The sequence below is a fragment of the Oryx dammah genome, unplaced genomic scaffold (assembly GCF_014754425.2).
Source record: "Oryx dammah isolate SB20612 unplaced genomic scaffold, SCBI_Odam_1.1 HiC_scaffold_25, whole genome shotgun sequence".
NCBI lineage: Eukaryota > Metazoa > Chordata > Mammalia > Artiodactyla > Bovidae > Oryx > Oryx dammah.
In genome coordinates, this window is record NW_024070209.1 from 48,536,659 (window position 1) to 48,552,933 (window position 16,275).

The 16,275-nt window shown below is 52.9% G+C and overlaps 2 protein-coding genes and 1 long non-coding RNA gene across 6 annotated transcripts; 2 read left to right on the forward strand and 1 right to left on the reverse strand.

Moving 5' to 3' along the window:
• The first annotated feature begins 3,106 nt into the window (after window positions 1-3,106).
• Window positions 3,107-9,036, forward strand: CUNH2orf68 (chromosome unknown C2orf68 homolog). Its single transcript, XM_040224323.1, has 4 exons — window positions 3,107-3,333; window positions 3,417-3,535; window positions 4,710-4,861; window positions 5,228-9,036. Exons 1-4 carry the CDS (start codon window positions 3,227-3,229, stop codon window positions 5,348-5,350), a joined length of 501 nt encoding a protein of 166 aa, XP_040080257.1. The 5' UTR covers window positions 3,107-3,226; the 3' UTR covers window positions 5,351-9,036.
• A 2,364-nt stretch (window positions 9,037-11,400) lies between these two features.
• Window positions 11,401-15,668, forward strand: TMEM150A (transmembrane protein 150A). Of its 4 annotated transcripts, none has more exons than XM_040224313.1 (8): window positions 11,401-11,465; window positions 11,999-12,184; window positions 12,608-12,655; window positions 12,973-13,059; window positions 13,892-13,959; window positions 14,260-14,387; window positions 14,495-14,672; window positions 14,895-15,668. In XM_040224313.1, exons 2-8 carry the CDS (start codon window positions 12,012-12,014, stop codon window positions 15,134-15,136), a joined length of 924 nt encoding a protein of 307 aa, XP_040080247.1. In that variant the 5' UTR covers window positions 11,401-11,465; window positions 11,999-12,011; the 3' UTR covers window positions 15,137-15,668. The 4 variants fall into 4 exon arrangements, with proteins under 4 accessions (XP_040080247.1, XP_040080248.1, XP_040080249.1 ...); XM_040224314.1 differs by having other exon boundaries at window positions 11,442-11,522; XM_040224315.1 differs by lacking the exon at window positions 11,401-11,465 and adding an exon at window positions 11,562-11,630.
• LOC120851514 lies at window positions 13,550-14,946 on the reverse strand. Its single transcript, XR_005718340.1, has 2 exons — window positions 14,862-14,946; window positions 13,550-13,785 (listed from the first exon to the last, which is right to left on the reverse strand). It is a non-coding gene; the product is annotated as an uncharacterized LOC120851514 (long non-coding RNA).
• Window positions 15,669-16,275: the final 607 nt, after the last annotated feature.

The window sequence follows — 16,275 nt, forward strand, 5'->3', positions numbered from 1 at the left end:
AAATCACGCCGCAAGGAACTTCGGGGAAGTACTGTGCCTTTTGTGGCTTCTTTGCTGCTGCGTGCGCACCGGAGACCGGTAGGCGGATCTAATGCACTTTACCGGTTTAAAGAGGCAAGAACCTTATACTGACTGGGGATTTCTGGATAACAGAAGCTGTCGTTGGACGCCCGGTGTCTTCAAGGCACTTTGTATCCCGAAACGAGAATAGGGAGGTCGTCTCCACAGTCTCCGCACCTCAAAGATCAACACCCTTGCACAGAACCAGGCGACATTCCCAAGTCATACCCTTCTTGGAGCAACCTGGCGACTCTTAATTCCACATTTAAAGGAATCACAGAAAAATGCGAATGACGAGCAGAGAGAAACTAGAGAGTGGAGCCAATAAAGCTGAAGCTTCAGGACCTGTGACTTTCATGACCCCTTCCACAACCCTGCATTACTTTACAGTTCTACTAGTGTGATTGATATACAATAAAAAGCGCGTTTAAAGTGTTCAGTTCAGTTCAGTCGCTCAGTCGTGTCCGACTCTGAGACCCCATGAACCACAGCACATCAGGCCTCCCTGTCCATCACCAGCTACTGGAGTTCACTCAAATTCATGTGCATCGAGTCGGTGATGCCATCCAGCCATCTCATCCTCTGTCGTCCCCTTCTCCTCCTGCCCTCAATCTTTCCCAGGATCAGGGTCTTTTCCAATGAGTCAGCTCTTTGCATCAGGTGGCCCAAGTATTGGAGTTTCAGCTTCAATATCAGTCCTACCAATGAACACCCAGGACTGATCTCCTTTAGGATGGACTGGTTGGATCTCCTTGCAGTCCAAGGGACTCTCAAGAGTCTTCTCCAACACCACAGTTCAAAAGCATCAGTTCTTCAGCACTCAGCTTTCTTTATAGTCCAACTCTCACATCTATACATGACCACTGGAAAAACCATAGCCTTGACTAGACAGACCTTTGTGGGCAAAATAATATCTCTGCTTTTTATTATGCTGCCTAAGTTGGTCATAACTTTCCTTCCAAGGAGTAAGCATCTTTTAATTTCATGGTTGCAATCACAATCTGCAGTGATTCTGGAGCCCAGAAAAATAAAGTCAGCCACTGTTTCCACTGTTTCCCTGTCTATTTGCCATGAAGTGATGGGACTGGATGCCATGATCTTAGTTTTCTGAATGCTGAACTTTAAGCCAACTGTTTCACTCTCCTCTTTCACTTTCATCAAGAGGCTTTTTAGTTCTTCGTCACTTTCTGCCATAAGGGTAGTGTCATCTGCATATCTGAGGTTATTGATATTTCTCCCGGCAATCTTGATTCCAGCTTGTGCTTCATCCAGCCCAGCGTTTCTCATGATGTACTCTGCATATAAGTTAAAGAAGCAAGGTGACAATAAACAGCCTTGATGTACTCCTTTTCCGATTTAGAACCAGTCTGTTGTTCCATGTCCAGTTCTAACTGTTGCTTCCTGACCTGCATACAGGTTGCTCAGGAGGCAGGTCAGGTGGTCTGGTATTCCCATCTCTTTCAGAATTTTCCACAGTTTATTGTGATCCACACAGTCAAAGGCTTTGGTATAGTCAATCAAGCAGAAATAGATGTTTTTCTAGAACTCTCTTGCTTTTTCCATGATCCAGCGGATGCTGGCAATTTGATCTCTGGTTCGTCTGCCTTTTCTAACACCAGCTTGAACATCTGGAAGTTCAAGGTTCACGTATTGCTGAAGCCTGGCTTGGAGAATTTTGAGCATTGCTTTACTAGCGTGTGAGATGAGTGCAATTGTGCAGTAGTTTGAGCATTCTTTGGCATTGCCTTTCTTTGGGATTGGAATGAAAACATCTTTTCCAGTCCTGTGGCCACTGCTGAGTTTTCCAAATTTGCTGGCATATTGAGTGCAGCACTTTCACAGCATCATCTTTCAGGATTTGAAATAGCTCAAGTGGAATTCCATCACCTCCACTAGCTTTGTTGTACATTTTGCTGAATATTGATGGAGATATGTATACACTCTGAAACCACCACCACGATCAAGATAATGAACCTAGGGATTTCTCTGGTGATCCAGTGGCCAAGATTCAGCTTTCAAAGCAGGGGGCCTGGGTTTGACCCCCTGATCAGGGAACTAGATCACACATGCTGCAATTAAGATTCGGTGCAGCCAAATATATATATTTAGACATATAAAACAAATTTAGTCACCATTCACCAAAAGTGTTTTCTTGCCCTGACCATTGATCTGCTTTCTGTTGCTACAGATCAGTGTCACTTTCCAGAGTTTTATACAAACGGAAGCATACAGCGAGTCCTCTTTTTAATCCCTGGCCTGTTTTTCTCCGCCTATTTGTTTTGCGATTCATCCACCTTGTTGGGTATATAACAACTCACTGCTTTTGGTTGCTCAGCGGCATTCCACTGTGTGGATGTACCAGTCTGTCCCTGTTCTATTCATGAACTCCCAGTTTTGTCTCTTTTTAAAGAGGATCCAAAAATGACACAGGCTCAGATATCTGAAAGGCCCCGGGGCCACCCACGGGGAGAGTTTAGACACCGATCCGGTGGGCGCCGAGATGAACCGGGCGGCGGGAAAGTACGCAGAAATCGGGCGTTGGGCGGGACGGGAGGAGTGTCAGCCGCTGGTGGTCCCTGGAGAGCCGGAGGCTGGGCTGCGCGGCCAGGGCGCCGCTGTGTGCCCAGCCCGGGCATTCGCCTCCTCAGGATCTCTTTGAAGGTAGCTGCTGTCAGTGCCCCCCACTTACAAATGAGTAAACTGAGGCACGGCTGGGTTCAACAGTCGGCCTATGCCACGGCTGGTGATAGAGTGTCACACATCCCAGCAGAAGAAAAAGGAAGGGAAGGCTCCACAGCGAATTCTGAGGTGTGATGGGTGCTTTGTGTTTTTCTGGATTTTCTGATATATCAGCACTAAACCTAAATCCTGTTTTCCTTTTGATAGTGTCACAAAAGGAAAACCCCGGCCAGGAAGAGGAAATTGAGCTGGTAGTATTTTCGTTCGCCCTGCCCCGCCCCGTCCCGTCCCTCCGCCCCGCCCCGCCCCGCCCCGCCGGCGCCTGGAACTCTGCGCGCAGAGAAGCGCGGCCCTGCCCTCTTTTTCCCGACGTCAGGGCTAGAGGCCGAAAGTCGAGCGAGGGGCGGTGCTGAGCTCTCGGGGCGGGCGGGTGGCCGTTGGGGGCCTTTAGGCAGGGACGGCGGCGGCTCCGCGCACAGGGGTTAAGATGGAAGCGGCGCCGAGTCCCGGCTCGGGACTCTGCTACAAGCCTGGAGGGCGACTGGACATGAGCCACGGCTTCGTGCACCACATCCGACGGAACCAGCTCGCCCGGTACCGCCCCGCCCCGCGCCACCTCCGCCAGCCCCGGCCTGGCCTGGCCCGGCCGTCCCTGACTCCCGCTCGGCTCCCCGCAGGGACGACTACGACAAGAAAGTGAAGCAGGCGGCCAAGGAGAAGGCAAGGAGGCGGCACACGCCTGCGCCCACTCGGCCCCGAAAGCCCGACCTGCAAGTGTACCTGCCGCGACACCGAGGTGAGGCCGCCCACCCGCCTTCCTCGAGCCCGCGCGCGCTCTTTTGGCGCCGGCTCAGCCTCAGTGCACTCTTCTTTCCTATATGGGAAAAAGCTACTTCTTAGCCCCCAAGGCTCAGTTCATCTCGTCCCTTCTCGGAACATCTACCTCGATGGTCCCCAATCGCCGCTAGTGGTTCTCCCCGTAGAAAGTGAGGGCTCAAGTTAAGCATCACTATTACCGGACAAAGCTGGGAGTCGGCAAGAAGTTGTCTTTCGCTTCCTCTCCACCACACTATTTTCGTATTCCCGTCACCTAACAAAAAAAATTTGGCACTGCTCTAGGTGACAAGGACATACTTGTGGAATGAAGCCCAAACCAACTTAATGGCCTTTTTTCCCCTTCGACCCAGCAATTACAGTAGATAACATATGATGCTAAACTTGTTGATCTTCCCTAAGAGTGCCTTTAGAGGTGGTATACATTTCATTCATTTAGCTTTCAGAGGACCCCATAAGATGGGAACCATTATCATCTGTGTTTCACAGTCTGTAAAACGGATACAGAGAGGTTCAGCAACTTGCCTGAAATCTCAGGGAAGTAAATGGCAGAGCCTGGATTTGAACCTGGGGAGAGCACAGTCCACCTCTCTACCACCTTCCAACACTGTAGACAGATGTGCGTTGTGTACCTCCTGTGTGATGTGACTGTGCAAAGGTGAATAAAATCCCTGATAGGCGGCACATTTCACACACACATTCTGGGTCCATGAGAAGACTGGTGCTTTTTTTCCCCCTAAATTCAGCTTTTTTCTTTTTTTAATTTATTTTTGGCTGTGCTGGGTCTTCGTTGCTGCCCACGGACCTTCTCTAGTTCCAGTGAGCAGGGACTCCTCTCCACTTGCAGTGCTTTGGCTTTTTATTACGGTAACTTCTCTTGTTTGAGGGCTCCGACTCGAGAACACAGGCTCAGTAGTTGTGTTCTAGACTGCACAGGCTTAGTTGGCCTGAGGCATGTGGGATCTTCCCGGACCAGGGATCGAACCTATTGCCCCAGCTTTGGCAGACAGATTCCCAACCACTGGATCACCAGAGAAGTCTGGGGTTTTCTTTACAGTCTGTTTTCCTGTATCATCTCTGGGCAAGGGTTCCAGCAGCCTTCCTTTCTTCCCTCTCATTCTGGTTCATCCCTCCAGATGGCTCTACCCATCCAAGCAACCCAGACTGTGAGGAGTCTGGTGAAAGCAGCAGTAGTGGCAGCTCTGAGTCAGAGCCTCCTGGCCATCAGCTTTTCTGCTTAGAGTATGAGGCGGACAGCGGAGACATCACCTCAGTTATCGTGTATCAGGTACGCCTGGTGGAAACAGCTGCAGCCTGAGGGTCCTGGGCTGTGGTAGAAATCACTGTGACACCCGGAGCCACTGTTTTCCTCAGGGACTGGTGGGAAGTGTCTGTCTCACATGGGAGCACAGACTGCTGGGCGATGCTTTTGAGCACAAGCCACTCCCATCACACAGTGATTCTCAGCGGGCGATGGGAAGGGCACATGGCCCACAGTCGAGAATCACTATTAAGGGGACACCTGGGCAATGACAGGCACTGGCAAGAAGTTGTGAGTCCCACGGAGATCTGTGAGAGTGTTGTCTAGGGACAGGGCAGGCCACCTTTCCAGAAGAGACTGGGCCCTGAGCTTCCTGACTCTTCCTTCACGTAGGATGATGATCCAGGAAGGGTGAGCGAGGAGGTGTCAGCCCACACGCCTCTGGAGCCACTCATGCGAGAAGCCCTCAAGTTGCGCATCCAGGAGGAGATTGCAAAGCGCCAGAGCCAACACTGAACAGACTGGAGTTGCTGCCCAGGGAGCCATCCCTAGTTTGGGGGTGCTGGGACCAGTCTGAGCTGATCTCAAGACACCCCTGTACCCCCACCAAAGCTGCCACATCCACAGGAAAAGGGTGTCACAGGGACTGGGCCTCGCCATCTCCCTTGTAGCCATTTTTTCTTATATGTTGGCCCATTTGACCACCCTAATATTCTGAAAATTTTTGAGAATTTTGTTTGGTTAGCTTGGTTTTGTGGAAGCAAAGACTGAGGAGAGTTGAGGTTTATGAAACCCTGTGCCAAAGTGCTGCTTTCTCACCAAGGTCGTATACCCCAGGGCACTTGGCCGCTGCTGCTCCACCCAGCTCCGTGAGCCCTGTTTGCTATTTTATGGCTCCTTACTTCTGTACCTTCTGTTCACTTCTATGCGTTTCCTAGATCTTTTCTGGCGTTTCTTTGTTCTCTTCTTTCATTCATATTTTTGTCTCCCAATGCATCAGTTGCATTCCCCCCCATCTCCCACCCTTAGTTGCTAAGGATTTTGGATGTGGGGGTTCTGGCCTCTGCCTTTCTGGCAAGCTCTCCCTGTAATTCTGATACCAGTCAAGGGAGACCTCCTTTGATGCCTACTTGCAAGCATGTCTCCCTCCCCTTACATGGCTTTTGCAGGTTTCTCCCATGCTCCATCACTTCGCCCAGTCTTGAAAGATGATGCCAGAACTCAACTGTGAGGTTTTTTTTGCCGCAAAACCTGCCTGGGCTAGGACTACATAATTCCAGCTTCCCCCACCTGATCCCTAGGTGTGAACAGGCCATCTGTGCTCAGGCTAAAGGAGAACTATCAAAACAAGCCAGAAACTGTGTTTCCAGATGTGATTTAACAGTCTTGAATGTACGTACAAAGGCAAATTCAACGTGAGCAATTATTGCCTGTTTGGAGCCCTAGGGCTTAGACGGTAAAGAATCCGCCTGCAATGCAGGAGACCCGGATTCAATTCCCTGGGTCAGGAAGATCCCCTGAAGAAGGGAATGGCAACCCACTCCAGTATTCTTGCCTGGAGAATTCCACGGACAGAGGAGCCTGGCGGGTTACAGTCCATGGGGTCGTAAAAGAGTCAGACACAACTTAGCAACTAACAGTTTCTCTTTCACTTGGAGCCCTAGTTGGGAAAAGGAGGGGAGCCCGAAAAGTGTCCTGGAGGGAACTAAGCAAGCCTCTTTCATCTTCCCTTCTCCTGCGCTACCTCCCAAGAGTATATAAAACTCCTAAGAGACCCTAATACTAAAGATCCCGGGAAATCACTGCTTTCACTGAAGTGAACATTCTTCTTAACAAGGGTTGGACTAAGGTCTGAGAAATCCACCAGCTGTCCTGTACACGACGGTTCCAAGCCTCTGGTTTTCCAGCAAATGGGCCTAACCTCAGTGACTTGAAGTGTGGGATTTAAGTGAGCCCATGAGCACTGGGACTTCAGACCAACACTCCTCCTGCCCCAGAGGTTTCACCTCAGGGTCTCAAGATTAAGTCTGGCTGGTCCCTCTCAGCAACTTTTCTCATAAAGGACATCTAAGGGCATTTTTGCTTTGTGCCCTACAGCCCTGAAAATCTACCAGCTCAGAAATGGGGCAAGGCAGCTACTTCAACTACATCATTAAAATGCAGCAAGTCACAGCTCGCTGGGAAGGTGAGTGAGGTGGATAAATGAGAAAGGCCTGGTTGTGAAGGCAGACAAGGACCAGCATGATCCTGATTCCCAGAGCCGGCCCAAAGCCAGAGCCTTAAACTGGCCGGTCCTGGGCTCAGTTCTCTTTCAGTGGAGCAAGTCTGCCCCCATTTGGCCCAGCTGGAAGTGCCTTTTGACTCTTAAGGTTAACTACCCTCCAGAGCCGCCCAGGTTGAGGAGACTGTGCCATACTGTCCCCTGTCTTCCTGCACCTCAGAGCACCAGACATTTTCGTCTTGCATCTCTTCAGCTGATTTTCTCACTTGGACATAGGATTTCACTGAAACTGTTAGGCGTCCTAGTCTGGAAATACTTTTTGGGTTTGTCTTCTCATAGCTGGACGGCCTGTTTTCCTGGATTTATCATAGAATTTAGAAACAAGTCCATGGGGGCATGACCTCTAGAGTTTAGCCTCCAACCCTGTGTTGTGAGACTCATGTACCAATTCTGTCCTTCTGTGTGTTGATTGTGTAATCCTCACACTCTCAGGTAAGAGACTGATGGGAACATCTGATGTGTAAACTTGTTGTTGAGGCGCTTTGCTAATCGAGTGCATATAAAATATCTTCCACCCAAGAAAGCATTCTAATTCTTAGCTAGTTTATGCTGCACAACTATAGGAAGCACTAAGCCTGGTACTTAAGTGAGAGGTTGTCCTTCAGGGCAGGCCTAGTGGTGTTGATGCTGCCATGGCTCCAGGTGTGTCCGAAATGCTTCTCCTGACAGCACTCAGCCCATTGACAGCTCTGCTCATTGCTTCTCACCCCTCACTGCAGTCCAAGATGGTGTCATACTCTCCAGTGTATTTACTGGACTTGCCTCCTGGTGTCTTTTCAGCTATTTTCAGTTGTTGGTGCCTTGCCCTCAAGGAGCAGTTTCCAGGGCATTTCCCAGAGGCCCTAGAGCTGTCTCAAAAGAGGACTGTCCCTGCTGTTTTGTGCATTGGCTACAGCCATTAGACTAGCTTTCTGGCAGATTGCTTCAGGATCAGCACTTATTTGATTAGATATAGTTTCAGCCGCCTGGTGGGGGGGAAAGTCTGGGAGCCTAATAAGCATATTTCACGTTCATCCAAAATGAAGCGTTCTTCATTTACTGAGGCGAAGCCTTGGACGTTAAGGCATTGTGTGTCCCGGGCCACAGTGGGTAATGTTACTAACAGAAGGAAGCTGGGTTTGCAGGGTTTGGGGCTGTGCGAGAGTAAACACCAACACTTGAGTTCCAGCCAGCTGGCAAGGATGAAAGTCTTTGAAGAATGTAATACAAGATGGGAAAAGGAGAACGTAAAGCTTTCTGTCCTGAATGAGTAGGAAACCGGCCAGTGGGACCAGCTTGGGCAATAAGAAATGCTTCTGTCTCTGGACAAGCCTTAAAGGGACATTCCATCTCCACTGCTCCACTCCCAGGGGCGCTGCCATGCAGAGATTAGCCCATGAAACTGGAAGAAACCCTGTGGAGTGGTGGGTATCCAGCTTACTGTGCATGTGGCACCATCTGTTGGTGGTAAGGTTGGGCCCCCAACTGGTTCGCAAATGTAAATGCAGCCTTTTGCAGACAGAAGCATAAGGACAGGTGGCTTTCCTACCTATGAGCCTTCTTTGGGGAGGAGCATCATGGAATGTTGAGTTATCTGAAACCTTTTAAGTTCCCTCATTGAATTCCTATCCTGTCCCTGAGGAATCATATGACCAAGAAACAGGCACCCACCCCAAATTTCCCCAGGAGGTGGAGTGATGCCAGAAGGGAAGAGAGTGAATGGCCCCTCTGCCTTCCCAGGGCCACCAGAATGAGGAACTGGTTGCACTGGTTGTATAACGTATCAGAAGCCATACTTTGTTCTGTTTTCTCATTTCCAATGTTCCTGCTGTGTGGATGAATAAAATGACATGTTGCAAATTTATCTGAAAATCCTGGCAGGAAGGTACTTTGCAAATACAGTATTCTTTTTAACCAATAAACGTACTATTTTTATAAGCACTGTTTTTGCCAAGAGTTGTGAAATCACTTTTGTACATAGGGAAGTGAAGACTACGTGTTGCCCTAAAGTCATTCAGCACAGAATCAGCACTGAAAATCTCATCTCTTGTTCTGCCTGACTATTTTAAGGACTGTCCTGGTTGGAGCATAACAAGTAGATTCACATGGCATTGGAGCTGGAAGAGCCTTTTAAAGACATCTGGTCCTACTTTCTACTGATATGCAGCTCATCCCTATCAGCATCCCTTGAAGAGCCCTTCTGTCTCGGGCTAATTCTCTGTTCTAGGGACTACTCAGATTGTTGTATTAAGCCAAATCTGCCTCCTTGTCAAGGCTCTGGAGTGCTTGCCTTACCCCACTTTAGGATAGAACAGCCAGTTTAGAACCTGAGTAGTCCTCCCAGGCCTTCCCCACAATCAAGGCTAAAAAGGAACGCAAACCCAACTCAACAGGAGATAGTAAGTGTTAATTAAGAATCGCCAAGCTTCCAAAGAGGTAGGAAATGCTGAGGGCTCACAGCACTATTGGGCAGATGAGAAAAAGTGCCTGCTCCCAGGGGAACACCCCTGGGCAAGAAGATGGTGATCTCGATAAATTAGACAGAGGCACTCCTTTGTCCTGGGGCACAAAGCCTGGTCAGCAGAAGGCGGACTGGTTTTATACCTCCCTGCTTCTTCAGCCAGGTGTTCTTGTACAGGGTCGTTCTGTACCGCCAGACTTCTTGACCCGGTTTTAACTACTTACCCTAAAGCAGTTTGGAAGAAGGTCCTCCAACAGGTTTCCTGGTTCCATTTTTACCTTCTACTAGGTTCAGAAAGGCTTCTCCTTCCTCAAGCCATTGTCTGGTTAGTGTATCTACTCCATTTCCCCCACAGTCCAAGGCCATTTCTGCCTATTACCTGTGCCTCACCAGTCCTGCTGAATTTAAGCTCCCCAGTTCCTGGCAGCGTGGGCACAATGCTCCCTTAAGTAAAGGTCTGTGGGCCCCGGTGTTGCTTCATAGGGACTCCAACAGATGCTGGACTGCCAGTTTGAGTACTTTCCTGCCCTTTTAATCATGAAAACAATGTCCAAGAGGGCACCCTTGGCCTTAAAGTGTGTATGGAGTGTCACCTGCCCTATCAGTAAACAAAGGATGTGGCCATCAAGGCAGTAGCCACTGTAGCCACCCCCAGCTGCACCCTGAGGGGATTCAAGGTGGAGAAAAGCTGGCTGTTGACCCCAGATAATTGAGGTGCATATCAAAGGAATGCTTTCAATGTGCCCAGACTCTTGTACCTTCTCATACAAAGAAAAACACTACATTCATTATGTCTGGTTACTAGTCTTTAATTAACAGTAAAGCTTTTGATATTCCAACTACCAGCTTTTTGTAATCTTTATATCCTCACTTCTTCCTTGCTTCTCTGGAGCAGTCCCACAGAGCTATCTGAGAGGCTGCCTCCCCGGTTGGAATCCTTAGAAACTTTGCCAAGTAAAACACAGTTCTCAGCTTTGGGGTTGTGCTTTTTTTTCCCAGTCAACATAAAGTTTGGTGAAGCTGTTGGGTAATTTATCCTCACACTATCCTGTTTGCTTTTTCCCACATTGCTCTGGGTTTCCAGCCGTCTCTCCTCTTCCCTCCTAACCCCTGGCCATGGGGGTGTGCTTAGAATGGATATTGTTTCAAGCCAGTGCTCAGCAGTCAGGAAACATGTTTTGGACGCTGACTTCTGGACGGTACTCTGTGTACTTGTACCCTTGAAAATAAAATGTATCTGATGAAAGTAGCTCTCCTCCAGAGTGCTGAGTCCGAGGAAAGCAGAAGCCAAATGTAGGGCGCTAAAATTTCTTAAGGAACAGCCAGGTCTTTGTGCTCTCTGCTCTGCAGACCGGCCTCGCCTTGGACAGAGGTAGGCAAGGGGCGTCACACTGAGGGAGGCTGTCCGAAGTCCCCGTCGGCCAGTCCAGGTTGCAAAATGTGCCCGGCGGCGGGGAAGGAAGGCATCCTTTAGCCACGTGTGCAGTGACAATCACAGGTGCAGCTGGAAGGAGGTGAAGACCCCGGAGCTTCCCGCCTCCCGAAGCTTCCACCACAGGAGCAGGGAAGATGGGGTTATCTTTTTGGTATCTCCGCATCAGATGCTCCTCGGCTGGGGTCCCACGCCACCGCCCACAGATCCCAGGTTCCCCCCAAGTCGGGGCACCGCCCACCGTTCCGGCATGACGCGGGCGCGGGGACTCGGGAACTGTAGTTCCCGGCTCGATCTGCGGCGCCAGGGCGGGGGTGGTGCGGACTGCAAGTTCCGGCGGGCGGCGCGACTCGGCCCCGGGCGCTGGGGGCGGGGCCGCCCGGCCCTTTAAACCATTCAGGGTCGCTCCGAGGGCCGCAGCCGGGGACGGCGCCACGCGGGGGCCGAGCAGGACGCGGCGGCGGGACGCTCCGGGGAGGTGCGTTCGGGGCCCCTTCCTCCCCCAGACCTCCAGAGATCACCTGCGAAGGCACAGGTGCTGGGGGCTGCGGACCATGGGCTGCGGGTGCCCAGGCGGGCGGGCAGGGGACCAGCCTGGGCTTACCGCGTGAACCCGCCCCTTCCCCGCGGCGCCGGCGCTCAGGTAGCTGCCTGCGCCCCGCTGCCTCTCCGCCCTGCCCCGGACCCCCTCGCAGGCTTTTCTTGGCGTGACCCGCTCCGGACTGTCCTGACTCCAGACCCTCTCCCAGCCCGGGACCCTCAGGCCAGGGAGGGTGGCTTCCTTTCCAGAGCTTAGGGCCCTAAGCTCCGCGGCGTCTGAACATCTGGCTGGAACGCGGAGGACCCCCGGTGAATGCCAGAGGGTGTCCTCGTTGTGGTGGGGGCTCAGCCCCAAGCGTGGGCGCTCAGAGCCGCAGAGGGAGCCCTGCGTCTGGTGCTGACCACCTTCCTCCCCGCACCGGCTTTGGCCAGTCACTAGACCCTGGACTTTGACCTGTCTCTCTTCACCAGGCCCGGGCAGCTGATGGTTTTGACGAAGTATCTTAAGGTTGCCGGCCCACCCCCTCTTCTCCTGCTACCTCTTGTCCTCCCCCCCCCCTCCCCATCACCACCACCCTGGCTTCCCTCCCTCATGACCGCGTGGATCCTCCTTCCTGTCAGCCTGTCAGCATTCTCCATCACTGGCCTATGGACTGTGTGAGTACGGAGGGGGATGGGGGGAAGGCAACAAGGGGACAAAATGTGAGGAGGGACAGGGCCCAGCCAGGACCCAACAGGAGCCTGATGGCACACAGAAAGCCCCCTTGTCCTGTGGCAGGCTCCAGGGTGGTACCCAGGGTCACTCTGGCTGTCTCCAGAGCCTGGCCTGGCGCCTGGGCCCACAGCCCCTTGGGACAAGCTGGCACCACTGCTGTCCAGCAGCGTGCTGTAGACAGACACACTTCTAGCCAGGGCAACTTCCAGAATTGGGACCAGGCTGTGGGTTCTCTAGAGTGGCGTCGGGCCGCAGGGCCACCCCAACTCAAGTCCCCAGAAAGGAGAGTGAGACTGAATGAAGGAAGAGTCGGTGGGGGAAGGCTGGGCACGCCGTGGGGCGGGGTGACAGTTGTGCTCCCGCAGGTATGCCATGGCCGTGATGAACCACCACGTGTGCCCCGTGGAGAACTGGTATGGCGCACTCTGCAGACAGCCTCACTCTAAAGCTCCCTTCATCTCTGTTCCCTCTTGGGCCGGGGCTGCCTCGAGCCAGATGGAGACACTGGGCCTCACTGCTCTTCTCTGACATTGGCAGCGCCTGCCCCCTCCCCAGGCATGGCTTCGTGCCCACCTACCTGCTTCCCACCCTCATTTGCCCCTTTGGCTTCTGTCTCGGGGGTCCTGGGGAGTGGGCTCTTCTGCCCCTGCCAAGGGAGGTCTGGGAGGGTGTCTCCCAGAGACCTGAGGGAACCCCTTCCCCCCAGGCTATGCTCTGTCCTACCTGCCAGGTCTTACAATGAATCCTGCTCTCCTGACCCCACGGAGCAAGGGGGCCCCAAGACCTGCTGCACCCTGGATGACATCCCCCTCATCAGGTGAGGCCTAGAAACCTGGCAGGTCACATAGACCCAAGGCCCAGCTAGACTTCCAACCAAGTGTCTCAAGCCAAGGCATATCCCTGGGTCCCAGAAATAATAATTCCGTTAAGAGCACATATGCTAACACTGCTTACCAATTAGGATGAGCCAGGCCCTGCACTGAATCCTTTACCCGCCTAAGGTCATTTCACCTTCCCAGCATTGAGGCAGCTATTGTTTTCACGACTTTATAGGCAAGGAAACTGAGACTGCACTATGTCATCCATCCAGCTCCCTCAGCTACTGAGTGGAGGCACCTAGATGTGGCTCAGAGGTTAAAGCGTCTGCCTCCAATGTGGGAGACCCGGGTTCGATCCCTGGGTTGGGAAGATTCCCCTGGAGAAGAAAATGGCAACCCACTCCAGTATTCTTGCCTGGAGAATCCTATGGACTGAGGAGCCTGGTGGGCTGCAGTCCACAGGGTCACAAAGAGCCGAACACGACTGAGTGACTTTACTCACTTACTTTACTTCTCTGCCCAGCCTAAGCCCTGGCATAAGGGAAGTCAGACCCACTGTGGACCTTAACAGTCTCAGGGATCCCAGGGAGCCTTGGGGTCCACTAGGCAATCGTGGGCTCTCCCAACTCCAGCAAACACCCAGCACTCTGCCTTGGGGGGAGGTGTGGTCAGCCTGGGGCCACTTGTTTGTAAGGGACACTGGCCTTTATCCATCATGGTCTGGCCTGCAAAGGAACAGGTACAGATAAGGCTAGAGAGAGCAAGTGAGCCAGGAGGGGGGCTTTCCAGTGCTTCTGCCCCTCTCACTCTGTCCCCACCCCCTCCTCTCAGCAAGTGTGGCTCGTACCCCCCTGAGAGCTGCCTCTTCAGCCTCATTGGCAACCTGGGTGCTTTCATGGGTGAGTTGTGCCCTCGGCGCCCCACCACCACCCCACCCAGTCCAGCCTACCCTCACCTCTACTCCCCAGGAAGCCCTGGCTTTGTGCAGCCTACTGCACCAAGGGCTAAGGCCAGCGGGGCCACTTCACTTCCATTCCATGAAGGCCCAAGGCTGACTCCCACACAGCCACCCTGGTATAGAACACCCCCTGCCTGTCCATTCTCTTCCGGCCCTCAGAGCATCTGGGGAAAGCTAGCTGGGCTGGATCGGGGCCAGAGAAGGCGCCAGAGCCGGCCCCCGCTGTGCTCTCCTCCCCCAGTGGCCCTGATCTGCCTCCTGCGCTATGGGCAGCTCCTGGAGCAGAGCCGTCATTCCTGGGTCAACACCACGACGCTCATCACAGGCTGCACCAATGCTGCGGGTCTGGTGGTGGTGGGAAACTTCCAGGTACGCCCGCCTGCCGGCCTTTCAGCTTCCTCTAGAGGGACAGCGAGGTGGGCGGGGGTGAAGGGGTGGAAGGGAGGGGCTGATATGTGCTTGCTCTCTGGGCCCAGGTGGACCACGCTAAGTCTCTGCACTATGTCGGAACCGGTGTGGCCTTCACTGCCGGCCTGCTCTTCGTTTGCCTGCACTGTGCCCTCTCCTACCACGGGGCCACGGCCCCCCAGGACCTGGCTGTGGCCTACCTGCGGATTGTGCTGGCAACCATTGCCTTTGTCACTCTGATCCTCAGTATCCTTCCAGGATGGGTGGCCAAGAACTCCTCCTGTAGCCCAGACCCTCTACCACCCAGGATGCTGGGGGGGCGGGGGGAACAGACACCCCTGCCCAGTCTGGTCTTCTGCCCCCTACTCCTGGGAGGTGAGACTTGGTCCTCTGCCCCAGCCTATATCCAGGAAGGGTGTCACCAGGCTCCCATACCTCCTCCCGGACGTTTCCTTAGCCCCCTCCCAGGTGGGGTCTTCTTCATCCATGAGAGCTCTCAGCTGCAGCATGGGGCAGCCCTGTGTGAGTGGGTGTTCGTCATTGACATTCTCATCTTCTACGGCACCTTCAGCTACGAATTTGGGGCGGTCTCCTCGGACACACTGGTGGCCGCGCTGCAGCCCACCCCCGGCCGGGCCTGCAAGTCCTCCGGGAGCAGCAGCACCTCCACCCACCTCAACTGTAGCCCTGAGAGCGTCGCCATGATCTGAGGTCTGGGGAGGGTGGCTGGCCCTGCCTCCGCAGCTCCCCGCATCTCCTTTGCATTTCTTTTGTACCAAAAAAACCCGATTTTGCGAAAAGTATTCTGTTGGGACACAGGCTGCCTCGCTCCTGGAGGAGGGGCCATCCCACACCTGTGCCATAGAGGAGCGGGCCTCTTGGCAAGCTGCCCAAGCCACACAGCCCGCTCCCCACACTGCAGTGTTATCTTTGTTTTAAAGGTCACATGTCATTCACCCAGCCACCCCTTCAGGTGCCTTCTACTCCCTCAGTGCCAAGGCTGGACCACTGGGGTTTCCTGCTGCAGGAATTGGGGGCTGGGAACAGCGAGAGGGCTACCAGTCTCGGGGGTGGGGGTGAGCACTCCTTAGTCTATGGGAAGGCCCCCTATGGGCCCACTGAACTGCACTGGGATTCTTCACTCTGCCCCTTTCTTTAGGGCAAATAACACAGCAGAACCACGTGGGTATTTTAGTACTTTTTTTTTTATATATATATCTATTAAAAGAATTCTAATTTGCATGTTTGTAGTCTGTTCTGAAGAAAGGAAGAGGGCCTTAATGCAGAACAGCTTCCGCTGGACAAAGGATGGGAGAAAGCCCCTGCCCACAGGGAGGGTCCTGAGTGCCCATCGAGAGCAAAGCTGCCAAGAACAAAGGATGCCAAGTGCTATCCAAGCACCCCTGAAGGGCCTGAAGCCCTTTCTGGGCCTCTAAACAGTCTGAAGAGCTGACCTGATTATTTCACACTTCCTACCCTGCTCAGGGGCTTCCCTAGTGGCTCAGATGGTAAAGAATCTGCCTGCAGTGCAGGAGACCCCAGTTCGATCCCTGGACTGGAAAGATCCCCTGGAGAAGGGAATGGCCACCCACTCCAGTATTCTTGCCTAGAGAACTCATGGACAGAGGAACCTGGTGGGCTGTAGTCCATGGGGTCGCAGAGTCAGATATGACTGAGCAACTAACACTTTCACTTTTTTTCACCCTGCTCAATTGTCTGGCTTGAAGACTGATTCCACACTAAGGGATATGACGAAGGATGGGGTACAGAGAATAACTTGAAAATGTTAGAAGCAATCTGCAATGAAGCTAAAGAAAGCCCTGGGGATTCTAACACTGACTAAAGATTG